Below are 24,880 nucleotides of genomic sequence, written 5' to 3'. Positions count from 1 at the left end.
GCTGATATTCATTTGCACTGACACATTGATTATTGATATATTTTAGGTGTTGTCTTGGCTTTCCATGCATTTTTGCACCTCCCTTTCTCCTTGTGTTCAATACTTTTTCCCAATGTCATTTCACATTTTTACACACAACTTAATTTCGGAGCTTATTTGTTCTACTTTCTTTGTCGTTATGGATTACTTGGGTTGTTCCCAACATTTGGTTAAATCTTCAGGTCAATAGCCCCTTTGGAAGTATATTTAGTGCGCAAAATGGTGACGTGTTAAATACTTATTTCAGCGGCTGTATATATATATATATATATATATATATATTTTTTTTTTTAAAGTGAAATACGTAATACAGTGTGTGTTTTTGTCTACCTCTATGCATTTGTTGCAGAAATCATTGACCTAAGACTTAGCAGTAATAATCAGTCAAGTGTTGATGGATATGATGCTACTACAGTATTCAGGAATAGCAGCAACTACCCGACAAACAGCATCTAGCCTGCCGCTGTTGCAGCTTTTCTGCCGCCTCTTGGCTGAACACACACATTGCAGCCAAGTAATAAACTGTAGCAACCAAATAATAGCACAGTAATAATAGTTTATTTGGAGGCACAGGTTTGATGTGGGTGATGGAGGGGGACCTATTAATGATGGAGGCATTGAGTTATGGACCAATCTGAGTTAATGAGTGGTAGACAAGCAAAATGACAGCTACAATGTTCCAGGTGGGATGTGACCAGGTTGTTGACAAGACTGTTGGTGTTTTTCGGTGTAAGGGATAGAGAAAGGCAGTTGATAAATAGAAGTATGGAGACCATGTAATGCCATTGTATGTGCTGGGGCTGCTCGATTTTGGCCAAAATAATAATCACGATTATTTTGATCAATATTTAAATCATAATTATGAATCACAATTATTTCTTGTTAGGGAAAGGTTGGTAGAGTAGCCAAATATTGCACTCAAGCAAGAGTACAATTACTTCAGAATAATATGACTCAAGTAAAAAGTAGTCACCCAAACGTTTACTTGACTAAGAGTAAGAGAGTACTCAATGAAAAAAAATACTCTTGAGTATCTTCTGATTTTTTTAAATTTTAAAATCAGAGCATGAACATTAAATAAAATAAAATAAAAAAATAATAATATATGGGAGTCGACACACACCTGCACCATTTAAATTTTTAACTGCAACACATGCATTGGGCCCTACAGAAACATGACTTGCTTCACTTAAATGTTTAATAAATGAAGAAGCTGTTTGCTGACCAGACTTAGTGATTGTCTGTGCTTGTGCATGGGTGACGCCATAGGATAGGGCTAATGTTGCCATATCCACTGCCAAAACAACAATAGAAACATCTGCAACTTACCCCAAGGTGTTTTCTCAAGTTAGAAGTGGGCTGAAATATGGGCAGTCACAATTTAAGAGCTGCATGACAAAGCTGTTGTTGTTTTTTGGGAGTCTGTAAAGTAAACACACTCGCGCGGCTGTTTACAACACCCCCCCAAAACGAGTCATTTTGATTGGCTCGCGAAGGCTACTTGCCCGGTCATGTGACTGCCTTGTGTCATCTAATTGGTGAATTGGAGTCAAATGACATTAGCAATGACAAACGGGCACCCTAAGCAGAAGCCGAAGATGGAGTCTAAAAATAGACGTGCTCAGCAAGAATGGATAAATAAAAGTAGTAAACGGCATGTCAGTCATTGTAACGGAGTAAAAGTATCACATAACTACTCAAGTAAAAGTAAAAAGTATGGTGCATTTAAAGTACTCTGACAAGTACAGTTTATGGAAAATGTTACTTGAGTAAATGTAACAGAGTAAATGTAGCGCGTTACTACCCTCCTCTGCTTTTCAACAACCAATATGTGACCAGTTTTCAGTAGAAAATGAATCTTTCCATAAGAATGATGGATAATTGAAAAAAACATGTACCCGAGAAATTCTAATTTACCAAGGGCTGACTGAATAAATATTACAGAGCGCAATCATGAATTGCAACTTAATGCAAGCAAATGCAGTTTATGCATAAAAGGCAATCACATCAACATCCCCGTCAATATTGTGAATTGTCAAGGATGGGTACGGCTCCATTGTTCTGCTGACCAGGCGTGGTTGCAAACTGCAAAGAAGTCGACAGTTGTGATTTCCCTCTCTATTTACTCCCAATGTTTTTCAGTCCGAGGTTCTGAGTGCTTGCATTGGCCTATAGATATTGTCCAACATTGACACACATTTCATAAACTGAATCCTGCCTCTAATCTACAGTACTGCGCATGCTCACAAAAGTGTGAATATGACATATTCATACAAAGTCACCTGGGACCTCAATCTTCAACAAATGCAGTAGAGCTACCTAACAATTGTACCCGTGTTCTGTCCTCAGAACGTCCACAAAGTATTAACAACACCCAGTCTGTTTGGAGGAGAACTTGGGTAAGACATCAGTCGCATAACCAGCTGTCCACAGCCCCAATCTGTTAATTTTCCATTGCGGTTTGTGTTTGTGTGTGTCAGGAGTAACAGGTCATCACCGGCCGGAGATAGCCCAGACACCCTGTCGCCACTTCCCGATCCCGCTTTGCAGCTAGCTGTTGAGGCCAAAGAGCTGGTGCAAGGCGTTTGCACGCTCCCTACTGACGACCAAGGTATCACATTCTCGTGGTGACGTAACGGCCAACAGCTGCCGTAGCATTTAAACATGCTAACATTGAACAGTCTTCAATTCACATAACATGCTTGATTTGGCGCGTGGAGGGAAGAAAACCCACAAGCACATGGAGAACGTGCAAAGTCCACACAGGAGGGCCTGTGACGAGATTTGAACCCAGGACCTCTTAACTGTAAGACAGACGTGCTCAGTGGTAGGAAAGTTCATTTTGTACACAAACTAGTTCAAAGTTCAGTTCACCGTTCCAAGTGTCACCCTCTTGATTTGTTCAAGAGGGTGTTATAGTTCATTTTTCAAAATTTTGAACTAAGTTCACTTTTCCAAAAATAAACTAGTTAATAGTTCTTGTTTTTTTCCCCCAAAACTGTATGTTGCTGACCCTCAAAATACTGGCATTTCATTTCCCTATTGTTGCCACCCATTCAATCCACACTAGTAGCCAGCTGCAGCCTTCACCGTACAGCCAACCTTTCAACTGCCACGCAGAAACCATTTAGAGGCAATACTGTTCCCAAAAAAAAAAATAATGAAATGTCACTTTTAACTTTAGGTCCGTTTAATTTTGGTCAGGAATATTTTCATTTTTTTACTCTTTTGTATTGAAATGCAATTAAATGCATTTTTAACAATATTCCCGTCTGTATCAATTATTTGATTCAGTCGTCCACTAAAATCCATTTAGACCATGTCGCTTTTCAGGACAAATATTCTTATACGATTAAAATGTGATTAATTCATTACAAAGACATTTTTTTTTTAATCGAGTACATATATTTTCCACCATAATTTGCTAATAAATTCTTTAAAAATCAGATGTGATTTTCTGGATTATTATTATTATTTTTTTGTCTCATTTTGTCTCTCATAGGTGAGGGTTACCTATGATGAAAATTACAGGCCCCTCTCATCTTTTTAAGTGGGACAACTTGCACATTTGGTGGCTGACTAAATACTTTTTTTGCCCCACTGTGTGTGTGTGTGTGTGTGTATATATATATATATATATATATATATATATATATATATATATGCGCCTATATTGTTAGCCTATGTATATATATATTTTTTTTCTTTTAAGGGTAACATGCTTAACACTGGCAGCATGGTGGACAACTGGTTAGCAGATCTACCTCACAGTTCTGAGGACCCGGGGTTCAAATCCAGCCTCATCTGTGTGGGGTTTGCAGCTTCTCCACCACGTGCCTGTGTGGGTTTTCTCAGGGTACTCCGGTTTCCTCCCACATTCCGAAAACATGAATGGTAGATTAATTGAAGACTCTGAATTGCCCATAGATGTGAATGTGAGTGCAAATGTTTGTTTCCATTTGCCCTGCAATTGGCTGATGACCAGTTCAGGGTGTAGTTTGCCTCTCGCCCAGAGTTAGATGTGATAGGCTCCGGCACACCCGTGACCCTAGAGAGGAGAAGCGGTATGGGAAATTAATGCTTAACACTCATAATTGGCAAAACAAAACAAAAATGCGTGTCTATATAGTTTCTCCGTGCTGCTAAAACCTCTACATTCTTGTCTTCCTTCCCATATCTAGCATTAAACTGAATTGTTTTGTCCTTTTCGACTAACCTGTGACCAGTGACAGAGGAGGAAGTCGCTCCAGATGTCAGCCCTCACTACAAGTGAACCAAAACGACGACCGAGGAAAGAATTGACCTACCCAATCAGATGCCGAAACCACTCTGGTACAAAACAAAGCCAACACCATCCTACACACCTTTTCAGAGTAAGACTTTATTTCAGATCCGCAGGTCCTCGTAACAGATTGAACACAATTTAATGCCAAAGTATGCATCCGATTCGACATCCTCAGTTTCCAGTGTGGCTTCTGGAGATGGACTCACCCAAGACCCGATGTATTTCCCCTTCTATGGACTTTGACGGACATCTCAATGAGAACAGTTCCCCTATTATTTAAACTTCAATTGTGTTGAAGCATGACCACAACACACAGATGTTGTTGCAGACCCAATAGTTCTCCCTGAACAATTTTCTACCCTTTCAAAAAAACACACATCACACTGCATGTAAAGGACAATCTAATTCCAAGAGTCTCCATAATAACTCACCACCATCTGCTTCCTCTGCCATAGATGTTATGAACTGCTGAGAAAAAGTAGCGAGTGATCCCTTTCCCTGCATTGTTTTACTTATTTCTCCCAATGTGAATTGAAGCAGATCAGAAGATTTACCATTGGAACATGACCAACATGGAACATTGTTCAGTCACCACCATTGCGTGTTGTGAGGGACACTGTTGTACAATAAGGAAATCACTACTGTAGTTCCTGTTGTGTTCGCTTGTGTTGTTGGTAGTCAAGAGTCTAAACAGCCACCCATCATGGTTCTGTACATTTCTATGAACAACGCACATACCGTATAAACAGCTATTGTCATATCCTGTCATTCAACCACTTCATTTTTGTTGTGGCCTCATACTCGTTCTGTTACAGTTTTATAATAAAGGAATAACTGATATCCGGACAGTATCGTTATTCAAATCCAAATTTAAAGTCAAAGTAACAATTGAAGACCCTGAAACAGCATTGGGTTTCTGCTTGTCAGCCAAGGCGTTTGGCTTTGTGTTTTTCTTACCCAATGTCTTGGGTTCTTTACAAGCAACAGTAAATGAACAGATTTGTCATATACTGGTGAAGACAATACTGAGCTTAAAAAAATCATGACAAACCCTTTTGTTCCCCCCGCCCCCCCCCCACAAAATAATTGAATATAATATGAATGTTTATATCCCCACTTACAATGAAAAGACTCACAAGAGACTTAACATCACTTTAACATAGTTCATTGTACTGCTAAAACCACCTGCAGAGTTCAATGACAACCTCAAATACCAACAATAATAATGCTAATAATACATATTTGGCTCTCAAGTAAACATTGTTCATTTGGAAAACATTTTTTTTTTTTTAAATTGCCCCCGTTATCATAAAAGAAATCTGAAAACTAGAAGGACCAAACTGCGGTCCTTTAATTCCCAGGCCACTCCATTTTAACGTTCAGGATGAGGAAGTGGCTTCAAAGCAGTTCTCATCATTATATTATGAACGCAATGTGCATCATTGCAAAGTCAGTGGACTAAGTTAAGGGTGGTCCAGGTAAGTGTGACAGTCCATGACGTGGCACTAGCCATGTCTCTGGAAGGAAATGGGGGGTGAGCCTATACTTGGGTTTGAGTCCAAGGAGCTGGGTGTCATTCCAACGATTCCATCACCCTGGGTCATCTCCCCACACAGGAAGTCGTAGTCATCCTCTTTCAAGTCCTGACAAAACAACGGTTACCGTTTTGGTTTTTTCCAATTGTTAGCCTTCAGCAGCATGTTGGTCCCATCATACCTGATGGACTGTTTTAGTGGCAAGTAGCTCCGAGTCTGCTGGCTCCTCCCACACTTGGTAGAGGGGCCCGATGAGCTGACCAGACCTGCGCGCGAAACAAATGTTCCACTCCGGGTAAACAAGGAAGCTGTTAAGCTGCAGAAAGAACACTTCATTTTTCGCTCCTGGGATCTCACTTGAATTGTGAAAGGTAAATCAGTTTTAAATGTTAAGATCAACACTTCATCAGAAAGAGCAGGTTAATGTGTGTAAATGTTCCACAGACGGAAATTGCCACCATCATTGTTTAATCGTCAACCAGATATTTTTATATTTTTATATATATATATATAGCCGTTTACAATTACAATTTTTAAGTGGTACTATAATAGATGTTCCCGACTTGATGAAAGTTGTATTAACAAGGGGAGCGACGATAGATGCATCTGTATCGAACCGTTGGATACAGTGCTCTCGGTTCCGAGCGCACCATTTGGAACCGGATGCAATTTTTAAAATGTATTTATTTATTTATTTATTGAGATGTGCAGTCACGTACCTTTTCAGTAGGTAGGGGTCATAAGGAAAGAAGCTGTCCAAGGGGTTGGTGTTGTTGCGGACACTGTCACCTCCTCCAGAGCTGCGCACCACTGGCAGAATCTGGCGGTTGTTCCTCTCTATGATGGTGTAGCAGAACACTACCTGATATTTCCTGAAACAACAGCAAATGCACCAACACTGTAACAAAAAAAAAAAATAATAATAATAAATCTCTGCTCTGACACGCACAATAAATTAGTCGTGTTAGTTTGAAAACTAGTGCTGCAACATATGAATTATGTGTGGTGAGCGTGGCTCCAGTTACCTGGTGATGGCTGCAAACATATTTGTGACTGCTGGGATACACACTTTTAGTGGGTTCATCTGACACATGACCACCCTCTCCAGGTTTAAACTCTGGAGGTACTCCAAGCCTGACAGACACAAAACGTTATTAGACAGGCCCAGAGTGCAAACAGATGACAGTTAAAGTACTCAACAAAAACGAGTGCACATTTTAGAGGCATTTTCTCCGATTCTTCTCTGGAGATCCTCCCAAGGTCAGTAAGGTTGCACGGGCAGCGTTGGTGGACAGCCATTTTTAGGTCTTTCCAGAAATGTTTGAATGAATTCAAGTCCGGGCTCTGGCTGGGCCACTCAAGGCCATTCACAGGCTGCTCCTGAAGCCACTTCTTTGCCATCATGGCTGTGTGCTGAGGGTCGTGTCGTGTTGGAAGTTGAATCGACGCCCTAGTCTGAGTTCCAGAGTACTGTGAAGCAGGTACTCAAAGAATTTCTCTATATATGGCAGCTGTCATCTTACCCTCTATGCAGACTAGTTGCCTAGTTCCTGCAGCAGAAAAACAGCCCTGCAGCATGATGCTGCCACCACCATGCTTCACAGTAGGGATGGTGTTCGCCAAGTGATAAGCAGTGCCTGTTCTTCTCCAGATATGACGCTTGCAATTCAGGTCAAAAAAGTTCTATTTTGGTTTCATCAGACCAGAGAATTTTGCCTCTGCAGGTCTGAGAATCCTTAAGATGCCTTTTGACAAACTCTAAGCGGGCTGCCATGTGCCTTTAAGTGAGAAGTGGCTTCTGTCTGGCCACATCGAGGCCTGATTGGTGGAGTGCATGAGCAATGGTTGTCCTTCTGGATGGTTCTATCTACGCAAGGGAACACTGGAGCAAGGGAACCTTAGTGATCGTAGGGTTCTTGTTCATCTCTCTGACCGAGGCCCTTCTTTCCCGGTTACTCATCTTGGTCAGACGGCCAGCTCTACGACGGGTCCTGGTTGGTTCCATTTCCGAATAATTGAGACCACAGTGCTTTTCGGGACCTTCAATGCTGCTGAAATTCTTTTGTATCCTTCTCCAGATTTGTGCCTTGACACAATCCGATCCCAGAGGTCTGAAAACAATTCCTTAGACTTCATTGCTTGGGCTCTGCTCTGATATGCACTGGCAATTATGAGCCCTTATAGACAGGTGTGTGCCATTCCAAATTATGTTCAATCAACTGAATCTACCACAGGTGGACTCCATTCAAGTTGTAGAAGCGTCTCAAGGATCGCTTCCCTCTGTGGCGCCGCCTTCGCCTCCATCCGCCAAAGACCGCGGTCGCTGCCCCAGTGAGTAACTCGCGGGGGAGAAAAACAGTGCGGATTTGCGAAGGTTGGTGAAAGAAAGTCCGGGGTAGACTCCCTGATGTTTAACAAGTCTTCCCTTGTGTAGGTGAGTCGCGTAATGTCTCCAAAGACGAACGAAAAAAACACTAAAACATAGACAATACTAGAGAGCACGTAACCGAGGCGTCCACACAGGTAGGCGCCAACTTGAGGGTCATGTGACTTTCTTGTGTCATTGGTGAACTACACCTAAAAGGTCACTAGCGCTTCAATTGGATTGGCGCAAACAGCGCCCAATGCGGAAGGCGTAGTCTTACGCACTAAATAGTTGATAAATGAGCAATAATAAAAAAACTTAGATCATTGGAACGGAGTAAAAGTACCGTTACTTCTTAACAGCAGAAGCAGCTGTCTTTTCTGGTCTCGTCAACTCCTGTGACGTATCCAAAGCAGGCCAATGCACTCGCCAATGAGTCCGCCGCGGAGTAATATTCAGAAATTACATCTGTGTGTGGATGGTGGTTGTGTGGAATGGATCTAGCTGCCAGCGTTCAAGGAATACGAAACAGCCTATGACGACAGCGACCCCCACCCAGGAAAAACTCATCGGATCTATACGATGCACGTAAATGAAAAGCTACTACTGAAAAGCTATTTGATGTTGATGTTGTTAAATAGTGACGCTAGGAAGAAATGTAGTTAATGTAGCGTCTCTAGAGCCCACCACTGCTCTCTTTGGTTGTAAACATAACGATATGTACGCGGCGCGTAGCGCGACAGCTCTCGCGCTTGTTTTAAGAGATGAAAACCGTTAAGCCTCAGGCAACCATTTCCTAGCCTCACAGTATCCGGTTTACAGCCCTTAAACCGATGTATCTAAGGATTCCTGGTGGATTTTGTAGCGATTATAGAGTCTGCTACCGATACAGTCGTATCTCTAGCCTTTACGAACGGCTATCTGGTCGCATCAGTTTATCGTTCCCAACACTATCTGCAACCTTACAAAAGTGCCTAAAACATTCGTTTACATTGTTGGATGGTTACTCCTTTGAAAGTAGCTTTATTTCTCATCTTATTTTCTTTATTTTCTGTCTGAATAGCCAAGCTATTCAGACAGCTATCGGCTGTTATCAATCAAACTAACTTTTTATTTGTTGGAAATAATTTTATTCCATGTTTAATTTTTTTCTTCTCTCTTGATCCGTACTGCTGTGACACTTGACATAACAGACCAATTAGTTCCTCCTCCAACTGCACTGCAATAGTGAAGTTTTCGTGAAACTAAAAATAAATAATTCTCCTAATACAAAAGAAACACTGTCTCACTTCACGTTTGCCTACCACCTACTAGGGTTGGGCATCGTTTGAATTTGAGTGATTCCGGTTCCTCATTTCAATTCCGGTTCCAAACGATTCTCGATTCAGATTCTTTTAGGGGGCTGGGTCAAAAATGTTTGCATGATTTAAATAAAGGGTGTCCAAATTTTAACATCCATTTTCTTAGCAGCCTGCAGCATAGGAAAAAAATGAACATTTGACTCGGGGTTCTTTATAACCAGTATTAATATCAAACCTATGTACTAAAAGGCAATGTGTGTGAAACTAACCCAATTGACTTAATATTCATTAATTAAAGTTTCAGCCAAAAGTTAAATATAATATTGTTAAAAGTTATTTGAGATTGTTTTAACATGTCAAATGGTTTATTTGTACAAGTTTTAACTTGACTTCCTCTTTTCAGCATGTAGTCTTTTACTTTGAAGAGTACGCACTGGAACTCAGCATTTTGGCACGAAAATCACACGACACCAGTAAAAACAAAACTAAAACGAGACGCAAGAAAGAAAGTAATGAATAGCACCAAATGCTCTGTAAAACGACGTTTTTGTGTCTTGTCATTATCTCTTACGTTTGTTAAAAGCCTAAAATAAATGCTAAAAACCATCAGTGCAAGAGTGCAACCCACCATTTAACTTGTTAGCTGCCTCAATGTTAGCATTTTATTGGTTCACTCATCCAATTGACTTCGCTGAAGTTGACCGCGGTATAAGTTGAGGCTCGGCGCGGGAGGGAGCGTGCCGGACTTTTTCACATCGCAGAAAGCCTCCTTCGCACAATATAATCTTAATGCAAGCGTTTGTATTGAGGTGACTGGTCATTTATTTTCACCAAGTTAAGACACTTTTGCTCGCCGCCGTCATTGGGCACAAGCACGTCTTCGTACGCGATCTTCGTTAATTTTAGCCACTTCTTCGTTGGTTTTTCTCCACTTTCGTCTTCGGGGTCAGAGGACTGTAGGCATCCAAACTGGGTACCGATTTTTTTTTATTTGAACGATTCCGGGAGAACCGTCATGTTAGTCCCGGTTCCAATCGGTTCTCGATTCCCGATGCCCAACACTACCACCTTCCCAGATGAGTGAATAAACGCACCCGACGCCTATTTTCGAAAATACAAGAACCATGGTCAATAAAAGAGTGTGGAGATGTGCACCTGTCTTCATGTTGCCTGCCAGAATTGCTCCATGTCTGAAGATCAATGTGTAAAAGACAGCCTGGCAGGCGGTGTAGAACGGTCCATGGAGGCTGATGTCACAGCAGGCCTGCCTGTCTTTGCTGTCTTGGCTGTCAATATAGCACTGGATCCACGAGATGAGCAGGTCCAGACACGCCCGCACTGTGCTGCAGGAGGGAACGTGCATGCTCAATTAGAACAGTAGCACGTCCTTCGAACAAGAGGAAATTGCTAACTTGAACTGTGTTCACATTTTCAATAAACTCACAGCACAGGGATGAACTTGGCTCTGGCAAGAAAGCTTCCCATGTAGCCAGCAGCGGCCTGGCGGTGGACAGAAGGTTGAGACGGACTCTGCAGAATCTTCCACAAGTGCTCCAGGAAAGCTTCAGCTATGGCCTTAACAAGAGAATAATAAATAAAGAAGAATACATTACACTTACAATATATAGGGCTTTGCAAAATACTCATACACCTTATGCAAACAACAATAAACTAAAACAGTTAAGAGGTAGGTCAGCATGGCGAGCAGGAGCCGGTGTCCATGCTACGATCAACCACACAGACTGAGGATTAGGATTGCGAGAACCGAGCACCGATTGGAACCGGGACTAACGGAATCTTTCAAATTTATAAATTTCGGTTCCCAGTTTCGATCCCTACAGTCCGCCGACCTCAAAGAAGAAAGTGGCGAAAACCAACAAAGAAGAACGCGCTCGAAGACATGCTTCTGCCCAACAGCGACGGCAAACAAACGTGTGTCTTAACGTTGGTAAAATAAATGAATAAATAAATTATCGACCGATAATTAGCATTTTATGCTTCAATTCCATTGTTCGCCGATCCGATCAATGACATTTACTCCGCGTCCCCATCGTGTACAATATACCTGAATCCAAAAGATAGTTTATTTTTAGCCTTGTCGTGTGTCTTTTGACACACATGAAATATCTGATAACCAATAAAGTTATTTAGAAACAAACAAACGTGTGGGACAGACAACACGTCTGAGACACAACATATAACGCCTGGATCAGACTACAAGACAAATTTGGTCTTTCACGATTGCACTATGTCAGACTACTGCAATAAAATCTTGTACTCCGATATCACCGCATCTCATCTTTACGATCAGTGGGCTTTATCTTGTCAACTCAAATGCAACTGGACACACTCGTGACCAACAATAATGGATCACACAGACTGTATTCTTAAAAACGTGTGTTGGTGGTCACCAGTGCTCAGGAGAGGGCGTTCGTTTAAGTCTTGCTTGAGGTATGTTCGCATACTTTACGATACTGGCCTACTACGTGACTGTATTCAAATGTTGGTCGTGTTGATGGAACTTGGAGAAATAAGTATTTTTTTTAGGTGCCACTCGGTGTCAAAAGCTTGAGAACCACTGATTTAAGTGTTTCTTAAAGTGTGGAGTGCAGGGACATGACAGTGTTAAAGAAACACTAAACAAATAGGCTTAATTGGGAAAGGCGTGTGGGCTTTTTAATCAGATAGCACGCAGACAATGAAAGCAAAAACAAATGGACTGGCGGAACAAATCAAGAGGGTGACACTAAATTTTGACATCATTTGTCAACGTTTTATTGTATGCTGGAGGATGAGGAGGAGACTCACCAGCCTGAAGCTGCAGAGGTAAAAAATCACGTACTGGATGTGACACGAAGCATGTGTGGGCAAGATGAGCTTGTCGAACACATTCAACATGTCCCTGTACAGTTCCTTTGTTTTGTCTGTATGAAGAGTACCTGAAAGAAAGGACAAGAGGATTTGAAAACATTTGAGTAAAAGAACTCAACAAAGGAATTGCATTCTAATCACTCCTATTGGTCAAGGAGTGCAAAGAAAATAAAATAGAGAGGTAATCACTACCGTTGACATAGCAGACCTCCTTGATGTACGCCAACAACACGGTCATGAGCGAATCAAGCCTCTCTGCCACTGGGTGGGCCATGGTCCCCAAACTGGAGGGCGGACCTGTCAGTAGGTCCTCATCCTTCCATAAATGCGTGCACACACACACAAAAAAATAAAGGGGGGGTAAAGATATTACCACTAAAATAGACCTTGCTGAGGCTGGATTTACACTGCAGGTCCAAGTGCCCTGAGTATGTGATGAGAAGATCAGCAGGGGGAAACTATCCAATTTCACTGAATTTTTTTCAGGAAATTATTTACTAATGACTATTAAATCTTTGTCCCTCTATCTATGTTAGCAACAAAACGTTACAGACGGGACAATTAAATGCTCCACCGTTAGATGGCAGGAGTTACACTAAAGCTGTGTATCCAACTGTTGCCATAAAACAGAAGGAGCAACTGGTTGTGTTGAGCATTTATATCACGTGTTCCACAAGTCATTCACCGCAATGAAAATGATTTCCACGCAAAGTTTTGCAACCGCAATATAGTTACCAGATGAGCTTGAAAGCATCGCTTCTGCTTGTTCTACTACTAGAAAGGGAGCATAATAATTGCAACACGTAGTTTTAAAAATTGTTCCCACATTTCTCCTGCAAGAGTCCATAAAACTTTCTCTCAGAATTTTCATGTCATATCAAGGTTTTGGCCTCAGAGACCAGAGTGCTCTGGTCCAACACTTTTGCAGAAGAATGTGATTTGCGAAAACAATTACAAATCGCTTCTGCCTTTCAAGCTACTTTAGATTAGGCTACAGTGCAGGTGTTCTAAAGTATAAACAGATAACACAAAGTACAGCGCACAATGGCACGACTATATTTGTTGTCCTGGATACTAAATTATGTCAAATCATATCGATTCTTAAGTGGACTGAATTGTATCATATTGCACCATGAGTTGGTTTGTATGCACATTAAATGTATCAGACAGTCTACGAAGGTGCGTATTTTCTATTCTGTATACTGTAGTGCCTATCTCCTTCTTCTTTTCCTTTAGGCTTGTCCCGTTTGGGGTCGCTACAGCGTGTCATCCTTTTCCATGTAAGCCTTCTCCTGCATCCTCCTCTCTAACACCAACTGCCCTCATGTCTTCCCTCACTATATCCAACAACCTCCTCTTCGGTCTTCCTCGAGCTCTCTTGCCTGGCAGCTCCATCCTCATAATGCTTCTACCAATATACTCTCTCTCTCTCTTTCCTCTGGACATGTCCAAAACGTCTAACCTTGTCCGTCCTTCTGATGAGCTCATTTCTAATCCAATCCAACCCGGTCACTCCTCGAGAGAACCTCAACATCTGCATTTCTGCCACCTCCAGCCCTCCTTCCTGTTGTCTCTTCAGTGCCACTGTCTCTAATCGGTACATCATGGCTGGCCTCACCACTGTCTTATAAACTTTGGTCTTCATCCTAGCAGAGACTCTTCTGTCACACAGCACACTTGACACCTTCCTCCACCTGTTCCAACCTGCTAGGACCCATTTCTTCACTTCCTTACCACACTCACCATGGCTCTGGACTGTTGACCCCAAGTATATAAAGTCCTCCACCCTTGCTAGTTCTTCTCCATGTAGCCTCACTCTTCCCCCTCCACCATTCTCATTCATGCATATATAACTTTATAATGCTTTCAAACTGTTCCTCCACCTGCTCCCTGCTTTCACTGCAGATCACAATGTCATCTGCGAACATCATGGTCCATTTGGGATTCCAGTCTAACCTCATCTGTCAGCCTATCCATCACCAATGCAAACAGAAAGGGGCCCAGGGCCTATGATGGGGGAGAAAAAGATTCTTATGTACCATATCGAAGAGGGCCTCTTCAGTGGAATTGTCTGCCCGTTGGCTTCGTAGCGCATTCTCTTCGGCCTCTTCAATCTCTGAGCGGGACGCATTCACCTAAAACAGGTGATAATTGTATGTTTGTGTGTTACAATTCATGTACAACTATGACATCATTGTGCATTCACATTCTGAGGCCACATTAGGTACCCTTTCAATCAGCTAATGACATCTAATAATGAGCTGTAGCAAAGTTTCTACTTTTACAAAGAATGTTTTCTTTTGATTGGGACTGTCACCAAAACAGATTTATGCCAAGATTACAATTTTTACTCTGTAAATAAAGAGAATGCAGATCTAAACCAAGGGTATTACACTTGAAGGTTCTAAAACAGGGGTGTCAAACTAATTTTTGTCACGGGCCACATCGCAGTTATGGTTCCACTCGGAGGGACCTTATGGCTGCAAACCCATATGAATTTATGACTGCCTCGTATTATTACATATACACAAATTAATGGATAATTACTTTTGAAATCAAAAGCCAGTAAAAACTTTTTGTTCAACTACAGTATGAATAAATTTTATTTTAAAATTGGGGTTGGTAACAAAAAAAATGCTTGCAATATGTCAATATTTTTAAAAGGGAAGCCAATTTGGAATTTTGGTATTTTAGCAAGAAACAAAGTTGATGCACACTCTGGCGGGCCACATAAAATGACGTGGCGGGCCAGATCTGGCCCCCGGTCCACCAGTTTTACACCTGTGTTCTAAAACATTACAGCACTTGCGCAAATCATTATTGCCAAATAGCTTAGTAGCCTGTGTCACGTAATGCTTTTTGCCCATATGCAGTGTCACCAGAAAGTATTCACACCGCTTCATGTCTTCCACATTTTGCTGTTACATACTTATTTTAAAGCTGATTTGAGTATATTTTCTGTATAAAAAAAAGAAATCTCCATAAAATATCCCACAATGACAAAGTAAAAACATTTTCAGACATTTCTGTATATGTAAACATTCAAACATAATAGGTACATATGCATTCACACCCTTGGCTATGACACTCAAACTTAAGCCCGGGTGCATCTGATTTCCACTGATCATCGTTGACAGTCGAATATCTTTGGAAAGACCTACAAATGGCTGCCCCAAACAGGTGTGCCAAGCTCGTAGAGAGATACCAAAGAAGACTTGAGGCTGTGATTGCTTAAGCCGAACAGGACAAAAATAGAAAAAAATAATAATAATAATTGGGTGCCTTGCACATTTTTTTTGTCTTCAACGGTCCTATCTTGTGTTCCGTAGCATAGTGTGTTGTAAGACGGAACATCGTAACCAGCCTCCAAAAAAATTACGTATTTCACTGTTTCCGTTTCACTGTTTCTATTTCACTTGTCCTTTGTTTTTTGAGGATAGTATTACCGGTCTCATTTTGCGTAAAACATTTCCACACGCTTGTAGCATAGTAAGGCTGTGTGCCGTAAGTGTTGCGACTAACATGTCGTGATGTTGGTGCATCCTTCCCGACATTCTGCTGGATGATTCTGCCTGCGTCTCCCGGTCATGGTTACACACAGCAGTGATGTTCGCACCTTCCTTTCAGACAAGGTATTTCTAAAGGCAAACTCAGCAATGGCAATTTGTCTCAGGTTTGATAAGTCATATTGCAGTACTTAATTCACATACTACTCCTCCCAAAATATGCTAAATTACCTGCACTGCAATTTTGCACATTTGGCAGACGCAATCCTAGGTGTGCCTGGTTCGTAGATCAGCTTCCACATTTCCGTCCATCGACCAAATTGTTCAATGTGTGGGGGGGTCAGTTGTCTTTTTTGTTTTTGAAATGATCCGGTCCAATCAGGTTCAAGTGCATCGCGGAGTGTGTGGCGAGTTTCCGTGTTTCGCTCTGACTGATTCGTTTGCAGAATGCAGCTTCAAACACTTGACATCCGAGCAGTTTCATGCAATGACTTGAGGCAGTCTGCTTTTGTTGAAGATAAACCTACCAACCCAAATTGAGGCCGGTAGTGCCAAATATAATGTGACGGCAAACTGGGTAGGTAGAGTGGAGTGGAAAAGGGGCTTTATACCTGCAGAAAATAAACACTTAAGAGCAGAAACACTTACATCCAGTTTGAGCATCTGTCCAATGATGATCTCCAGTATGTCTCGTCGAATTGTTGGTATGTACACAGTCACTTTCAGGAGGTTGTGAACATAACACTCCTGCAGAGAACCAAAAATTCCATATGGACTTGGGCATTGGAACTGAAGGTAAGTTGTTTGAGAGACGCTAGTATGCGTTCTGACTACTGTTGAGTACATTAACAAATAAAATAATAAGAATAGTGTCGTGGATTTTTCAGTTTCTTACCTGGGTTCTGGAAGACGTTTGAACAAAAGGAAAGCTGTTTTGCAGAATGGGCACCAGAAAGTGACTTGTGCTGAAATAAGGAATACCAGAACATTAGGCACTAAACAAAGCCCAATTGCGTTAAGCTTTCAACATGACACGAGCTAAAAGCCTGAATGATTCTTTCATAATGAAACACAGATGCAAAAAAACAAATGACTTACGATGGGACATATCTGGTGATGAGCTGCAAGGCCTGATGGCACTGGTTGAAATTTCTGGGGAGATCTGAACAATTTATTGTACAGCGGTGTGTTAATTAATGCAAAAACAAAAAACAAAACAAAAAAATACATAAAAAGCTTAAGGTAAGGAAGTCAAACATTATCATTACTTTATTTCCCTCATCGCTGCTTATTGTTCGTCTTAAAAAATAATAATAATAATTGCACATGAAATTCGATCTAGTCCGGATGCTCTGGCCTTTTAAATCGGATATCAAAGCGTTGTCAGCACCACACTACGCACCCACATCTTTGCCGGCAGTGTGAATTAGACCTCATTGATTCTCAAACAGTGCACCCTTTCATGGGTCAAAGGCAAGATGGTAGACCAAAAACAATCAGATTGTTCGAAATTCCTCTGGACATATTGGATTGCTATGATGTGCTATGAGTGCTTAGCAAGCATTACACAGTTGTCCAACTCTTTGGCCTCTCTGATGCAAGGGCAGTGTCCGAAGCTAACCTTTTGACTCTTCGGCTGGCTTTGCCGGTAGATGGAAAAAAATCCACCAGCCAAGCATATTTTTACCCACCAAAATATTTAATTATTTTACAAATTATATATATATATATATATATATATATAAATAAAGGTATTTATAAAATATTAAATTTCACAAAACAGCTAACATTTAATCAAAAAATAATCAAGATAGAAGCAATACGTGACTTTGGCTCACACCACAATAACTTTCAATTTTTTTCCAATATTTAAATATTTTTGTATATATACCCTGTGGTATAAAACCACCACAGTCAGACGCATCCGAGAGATGGGCTACAACTGTCAGGTTCCTCGGGTCAAGCCACTTCTGAGCCCGAGCCAACGTAGGAAGCGTTTCAACTGGGCCAAGTAGAAGGACTGGACTGTTGGCCAGTGGTCCAAGGTCCTCTTTTCCCATGAAAGTAAAAGGTGCCTTTCATTCTGGAAGCAAGGTCGAAGGATTTGGAGGAAGACGGGTGAAGAACAGAACCCAAGGTGCTTGAGGTCCAGTGTGAAATATCCACAGTCCATGACTCCCAGCCAATGCCACGGCACATCGAGGCAGTGATTAAAGCAAAGGGATTTCCAACCACGTACTGGAGATTAACAGATCGTTTTGAAAGTACCATATTTTGAGTGATTTAATGTGACACTAATTTCTCTCTTTTTTTTTTCTACAAAAAATGAGGAGTAAAAGGTGATTTCTTCACAGTATTCCTTTTTTTTAAATTCCTGATTTCATGACCAAATTATGTAAAAAAAATAATAACATGATACTTGAAATTGTTTAAATTGTGGGCCCTGAATCTATAATCTATGAAAGTTTAACTTTTTGAATGGAATTATGGAAAGAAATAAACTTTTCCATGATATTCAAAGTTTTTGGAAAGGGGCTGTATGTACAGTTGTGCTCATAGGTTTACATACCCAGGCAGAATGTTTTTTTGTTTTTTATTTATTTATTTATTTTAGTACGACTGAACAACAACCATCATTAATTTCTTTATGGTTATGTTTTGTTTAATGATAATGCTTTTCTGATATGCTTGACAGTTTAATTTGAATCCCATTAAAATAAAATTAAATATGTTTCACCTGGTCCTTCATGTTTTCTTGAAAGAATTGTACAAACAATCGTCAAACAATTGTCAAAACAATCCTCCAAAATATTACTTGTGTAAGAGTAAAAAGTACACACTGAAATAATTACTCAAGTACTGAGTAAATACCACAAACAATAAAAAAAAAATACATTTGAATAAATAAAGAACAAAAACATTTGCAGTGCTTTTCTCAAGTTATACATGGGCTGAAATAGTTTGGAGAGACATCCATCCATCCATCCACTTTCTGATCCGCTTATCCTCAAAAGGGTCCTCAAAAGGGTCGCGGGAGTGCTGGAGCCTATCCCAGCTGTCATCGGGCTGCATGAAACAACATGAAAGCTGTTGTTTTTTGATCGTCTAATGTGAACACGAGTAGCGCGCCGTTGCCTTCATGGTAACGACGACCTTCCCAAAAGGGCTGCCACGGAGGCACGACAATCTGCCGGGCCGGCTTATCTAATGTTAATACCTATCTATGCCCGGGAAGCCCAACAGAAGACGTTGTGTGAGGTCATGTGACTTCCTTGTGTCGTTTGATTGTTGAACAAGACTTAAACGTCACTAGCGCTTAAATTAGAACAGCGGCCAATGCGGAAGTCGAAGTCGTAGTCTCGCACACGAAGTAGATGATAAATAAGCAATAATTGATCACTAATAGTAGCCCGCTGCATTTACATTACTGTAACGGAGTAAAAGCACCATTAATTCTTTGCAGCAGAAGCGGTGGAAGTGTTTTTTGTGGTCTCGTCAACTCCTGTGACTTATCCAAAGCAGCTCCCGAGCGCACAGGCGGAACCTCAGGCCGATGTGCTCGCATATTAGTGTGCCGCGGAGTAATATTAAGAAATTACATCTGTGTGTGGAATGGATCTAGCTGCCAGCGTTCAAGGCGTACAAAACAGCCTATGACGACAGCGACCCACCCCTCCCCAGGAAAATCTTCTCATCGGATCTATACGACTCACGTAAATGGCATATTTTGAGTTCAAAACTGCCAATTACACCTAAAGGCGACTGTTTTGCATGCACATATATACATTTTATTGGAAGTATAAGGAAAGAGACATACTTTGGTCTTCATCATCTGAATCAGAGAAATCGACTCCTTCTTCACAGATGGTTACTCTTTCTGGAAGCAAGCACACACACACATTATTCCCCAAAACACGCTGCTTATATTGTTGGGGGGGCGGGACTGTCACAAGGTAGAAACCTACTGGGCGAAAAGTGGGAGACAACCATTTTGAGACATGCACACAGGAAGACAGTCTGCGCCGACACCAGGTTACTGAGGAAGCCCATGTACGCCTCCACCACTGCCTGGCTCCGACCCACCCAGGGAAGCCTCTGCAAAACACACACAAACAGTTACAGCACATAAGCAAGAGGCTTTTTATTATTTAGATACCGTGCCGCCTTTTCTCCGGGCACTCCGGTTTCCTCCCACATCCCAAAAACATGCATGAATTGGAGACTCTAAATTGCCCGTAGGCATGACTGTGAGTGTGAATGGTTGTTTGTTCCTATGTGCCCTGCGATTGGCTGGCAACCAGTTCATACCCCGCCTCCTGCCCGATGACAGCTGGGATAGGCTCCAGCACGCCCGCGACCTTAGTGAGGAGAAACGGCTCAGAAAATGGATAGATGGATGGATGATCCTCGCCCACCTATCCCCGTTAAAAAAAACACCATTGACGTCTTTCGATGGCATTGCCAGGGAATAGCTCGATTCTGAATGACGCCTTTGGATGGCATTGGCAAGGAATGAGTTAAGAAGCCTATCACATACTGTAATTCAGTATAAAGTGATCTCTCATTCATCACGAATGTTTCTTGCCAGAAAATCCCTGCAATACAGAAAAGCCACAAAGTAGCGACCAAATACTTCTTGTATGATTTAGATAAATGTAAACATTTCACATATGCATTCATTTCCTTTCAGCATGTGTTTTGCATGTACTTTTGATGAATGTATTTTGTTAAAGTTTGCTTAATAAAGTGATTGAAAAATCAATATTTCAATGCTTCCATCCTCATTCCATCTGTACCACCTGATAGGGAGCACTGTTCGTTCTAACAACCTGTGTAAGCAGTGCAAACCATCATGGGAAATAGACCAGTACGTCAGAACCCCAACTTCTTTCCAGAAAGATTAGCTTTGCCTTGCTCCTTTTAACTACAGTATTGTAGTCAAGCTATAAATTGCTCTTCACTTACATTTGGCATTGTTCGTAATGAAGGGCTATCACTGCAGAATCTTTTTCAGAATCTATTCTCCTATTGATTATTTGTTGAATAATACGCCCCCGCCCCACTAATAATTGTATTATTATTTTTTTAACTACAAACATGCCTGTTATTCTCAGTTATGAGGGATGGACTTCGATCCTTAAACTCCTTATGTTGGTAGTCAGTGTATGGTATACATTTGGTGTACATTATTTGAAACAGCAAGATGCTAAATGCGAAACAGTTAGCGATCGCGATTAGCATTAGTGCGCTATCAATTACCATGCAAGGTAAAAAAAAAAACACTACCATTCAGCTCATTCATACTTAGCATGTTATATGTACGTTACACATCTAACAGTTTCATAAAAATCACAGACGGTTGTCTGTCGTTTTTGGCAAAGTTTATTTATGGCCCAACACTGCATCCGTCTGCATTAAATATCCATGTGAAACATTGGTCCCGGCGAAGCAAACATGGTTCTGGGCGGAACCTTTCTTTTTTTAACGCCGGTGTTTCGAGGGAGAAATTTTGCATCGACCTGTTTTTCTATTTGACTTAGCGGAGTTATTATTATTATTTTTTTCTACTCCTACTGTAATATTATCTGTGTGTACATTAGCTATACGTAGGGCTATTTTGGTTATTTGTGAATTTATTTAATGAAACCCGGACTCCGGCTTGTATTTTAAACCAGTGATTCCCAACCAGTGTGCCGTGAGACCTCTTCTGGTGTGCCGCGGGAAATTATCAAATTTCACTTTATTGGTCAAAATATTATTCATTGACAACCAATAATGTATCTTTGTTCATCTATCTATCCCAGCGGCATATAAAGACAGACAGAACAAATAAATGCTCTTCTATTAGGTGGCAGGAAGTGTGTAATTGACTTGTGAACCCACATTTTGTGACGTTTTTGTTTGTTGGTGTGGCGTGAGATTTTTTTAAATGTAAGATATGTCCCTTGGCTCAATAAAGGTTGGGAATCACTGTGTGAATCTATGGCATTTCGGTCATCTTCGTTGCATCTCTAAGCAATTTGGTGACATAGCATACATCCATCCATTCTGTGTAACTCTTCTTCTTGCCAAATGCGTAAACTGAAATTGATAAGTAAGGTTTCTTTTTCTGCAAAGAAAAAGAGGCCTATTTGTCCTTATACGAGTCATTGCTGCCACGTTATGGGCTAATAGCCAATACAGTTAAATTTACCGATGATGTGCAGTTAATAGAAAAACATTGGCGAAGCTTTGAATCCGCAGTAAGTGAACAGTGATTGGGCCAGCCGTGGCCCAATGGTTAAGATCATCGCCTGCCACCGTGGGGTCCTAGGTTCAAGACCCCTACCGGACCATCCAACAACTCCCGGACAAGCGGCTGTGCTGTCCTTGAACAAGACACAGATACCCCAAACTGGGTTTATTCAAGTTGCCCCCTGCTTCAGTGTGTTCCACTAACAAGTGTGTGTGTTCACTATGATGGGTAAAATGCATGCATGTTCATGACGATGATGATGATTCTTCTAAAGCGCGGGATTACTATATTTCATAATTGTATGTCGTAAGATTGATATTTGCAGTACAGTACCACTGTCAACATGTCTATTTAGAAAGGTTGGTTTTCTTTACATTCGTCATACATTCTATTGTAGAGAACAGTGTACAGCATAGATCCAAGGTATCAAAAGTCCGGCCTGGGAACCACTCGCTACCCGTAGTTTGAATATTTTTATTTTTTGTTTTTATTATTCATTATTTATTTTATATTAGTCAGGCAAAAAAAAATGTAAAAAGGTCACAAGAAAAAAAAAAAGTTTCCAGAAAGTCTAGATGTTGAATGTTCAACTACAACTTAAGTTGATTTGTTACATGTACCACAAATATGATCTTTTTCTAAAAATACATTTAACAGCTTATCATAGCTTCTACCCCCATAAACTGGTTTCAGCATGTTTAACAAAGGGTAAAAAAATAATAATAATTTTTTTTTTTTTTAAATTATGTAGCCCTTGACCTATTATATACGTGAATAATGTAATTATATTGCCCCATGTAAATTAACTGAATCCAGTTGCACCACACTGACCAAGATAGCGTAGATGAGTTGTTCGTGGTCTTTGGTGAGCTGGGCGACACAATTCCGAAATTCTTGTAGCCATGTAATAATCTGTGCATCCTATGAGGAGAGCGAACATACACAAATCTGTGACAGCCCATCAAAACAATGAACGGTTCCAGTGCTTGTTGAGCAGTGGATAGGCTTTACCTTTATGTCAGGGTTAGCCAGCTGATGCTTCAGCAGTTCATAGTCACTCAAGTCTCCCTTCACACAACGAGAGAAACAGCTTATCACTCACGGAAACAGACAGATATTTAAAAAAAATAAAATAATAATAATAATAAAAGACAATATGGCAAATATACACTTAATAGATAACTTTGTTTAATGGTTTCCCGAACCAGTAAAACAAACAGTCGATCTTACTACTCACCTGTTTATACTTGGCTAAAGTTTCCACAACGCTACAGCCAAACCTGACCGTCTTTAAAGGGGGAGTGTTCAGAAAATCCCCACCGTCCATCTCCATGCTTTCGGGATAATGAGGAAAACCAGCGCTTGTTGTTTTTTGCTAGGTTAGCTTCTCAGATGTTGCAGATTTACGGCAACTGGGGGTAAATCGTGACACGGTCTCATAATTACATTCAAAACAAAATTCTGTCGGTATTTCAATAATTCTATTCACTGTCAATGGGGAATATATTCACCGCTTCGAAAGTCAAATATTTTAAGAACGTAAACAGCCGCGTTCGTACGCTCCTATTTAGCCCAAGGGAGCTTCTTTTTCGGATATCTTTAGCGTGTCCCAAAGCGCAACGCTGCTCAATGGGGACATCTAGTGGATTGGAAAGGCATAGCTCAAATACAAAATGCCTGTAAAATGGCTGGTGAAACATGACTTTGTTTGGAATGTGGAGGGGAAAAAAATACACTCCCTATCTTTTGTATAATACTACTGAGACCCCTGGTGCCGATGTATGAGAAAAATAAAATTCACTGTTAATCTGAGGCTACAGATTACTATATTGAGGGTACAGATGAGTAAATTTAGGGTACATATTACTAAATTGAGGGAATAGATTATCAATAAAAACATTTTTTAAAAAAAGGTATTTTTCTGCTAAGCTAATGTAACAGGTCACAGCACCTGGTATTCCCACACAGTCTCCCATCCAAGTACTAACCAGCCCTGACCCTGCTTTGCTTATGAGACCAAACAAAATCATGCGTTTTCAGGGTTGTACAGCTGCAAGCCTAAAATGTTGTTTAGCCATCCTCATGCCTGAACTGGAAACTTACATTTTGTGATTCTTCGCTTTTTATCACAGCACCCTCTTTCTGGCAGAATAATGTCAAAGTAGAAAAAGATGACAACACCTGGCACTCCCAGGCGGTCATCCATCCAAATACAAATCAGGTCCCACACTGCTGAATTTATGAAATTGGCTATTTTAGGGGAATGTGGCAATAAACTGCAAGGAAACCTAACCCTAATGCCTTAAATGGAATTGCGATTTGTGATTCTTTTTGGCACAGCACCCTGTCGGTCAAGTGAATGTAAAAGGTTACAGCACCTGGTATTGCCAGGTGGTCTCAGATCCAGGTCCTAACCAGGGCCAACTCTACTTAGCCTCCAAGATCGGATGTTGTCAGGGTAGGAAGCTGAAACTAAACCTGAAACTGTCCTTTAGAGGCACCCTAACGCCTGAAATGGAAAACCCACATTTTGAGATTTTTCACTGAGCTTCCGAGATCAGATGAAATTAGGCGTATTATAGTAGTATGGCCGTAAACTGGAAAGAAACACAAAACTGTGTCCTTTATAGGATACCTCATGCCTGAAATAGAAAAAAAAAGATTTTATTTTTTTTTACCGTGTCCCGGGTTCTGCCTTGCAGAATGGTGGATCTGTATGCCTTTCGTGCTGGAAGAGTTTTGC

The 24,880-nt window shown here is 40.9% G+C and overlaps 2 protein-coding genes across 9 annotated transcripts in view; one reads left to right on the top strand and one right to left on the bottom strand.

Annotated features, from left to right (window-relative positions):
* Positions 1-4,679, top strand: part of si:dkeyp-72e1.9 (syntaxin-binding protein 4) — a 45,432-nt gene extending 40,753 nt beyond the window's left edge. For 4 of the 6 annotated variants that reach the window (XM_061699753.1, XM_061699751.1, XM_061699754.1 and 1 more), the window contains 3 exons: positions 2,389-2,438; positions 2,520-2,650; positions 4,266-4,679. In XM_061699753.1, coding sequence (XP_061555737.1) covers positions 2,389-2,438; positions 2,520-2,650; positions 4,266-4,312 — 228 coding nt within the window. In that variant the 3' untranslated portion in view covers positions 4,313-4,679. The remainder of the gene's footprint in view (positions 1-2,388; positions 2,439-2,519; positions 2,651-4,265) is intronic. The other 2 variants (XR_009770022.1, XM_061699752.1) reach the window with 2 other exon arrangements.
* On the bottom strand, positions 1,110-23,757 carry rrn3 (RRN3 homolog, RNA polymerase I transcription factor). Of its 3 annotated transcripts, none has more exons than XM_061699756.1 (17): positions 23,375-23,756; positions 23,149-23,205; positions 22,969-23,058; positions 19,868-19,997; positions 19,720-19,779; positions 17,001-17,064; positions 16,798-16,867; positions 16,551-16,649; positions 14,436-14,531; positions 12,589-12,712; positions 12,334-12,464; positions 10,970-11,100; positions 10,681-10,868; positions 6,885-6,993; positions 6,579-6,731; positions 6,041-6,125; positions 1,110-5,967 (listed from the first exon to the last, which is right to left on the bottom strand). In XM_061699756.1, exons 1-17 carry the CDS (start codon positions 23,468-23,470, stop codon positions 5,830-5,832), a joined length of 1,821 nt encoding a protein of 606 aa, XP_061555740.1. In that variant the 5' UTR covers positions 23,471-23,756; the 3' UTR covers positions 1,110-5,829. The 3 variants fall into 3 exon arrangements, with proteins under 3 accessions (XP_061555740.1, XP_061555741.1, XP_061555742.1); XM_061699757.1 differs by having other exon boundaries at positions 5,881-5,967; positions 6,041-6,175; positions 23,375-23,757; XM_061699758.1 differs by lacking the exons at positions 1,110-5,967; positions 6,041-6,125 and having other exon boundaries at positions 6,628-6,757; positions 23,375-23,757.
* Positions 23,758-24,880: the final 1,123 nt, after the last annotated feature.

This window comes from Phycodurus eques, chromosome 16 (assembly GCF_024500275.1).
Source record: "Phycodurus eques isolate BA_2022a chromosome 16, UOR_Pequ_1.1, whole genome shotgun sequence".
In the NCBI taxonomy this organism is placed as follows: domain Eukaryota; kingdom Metazoa; phylum Chordata; class Actinopteri; order Syngnathiformes; family Syngnathidae; genus Phycodurus; species Phycodurus eques.
The sequence above is the reverse complement of the archived record's forward strand: the minus strand, read 5'-3'. Positions and strand labels throughout refer to the sequence as shown.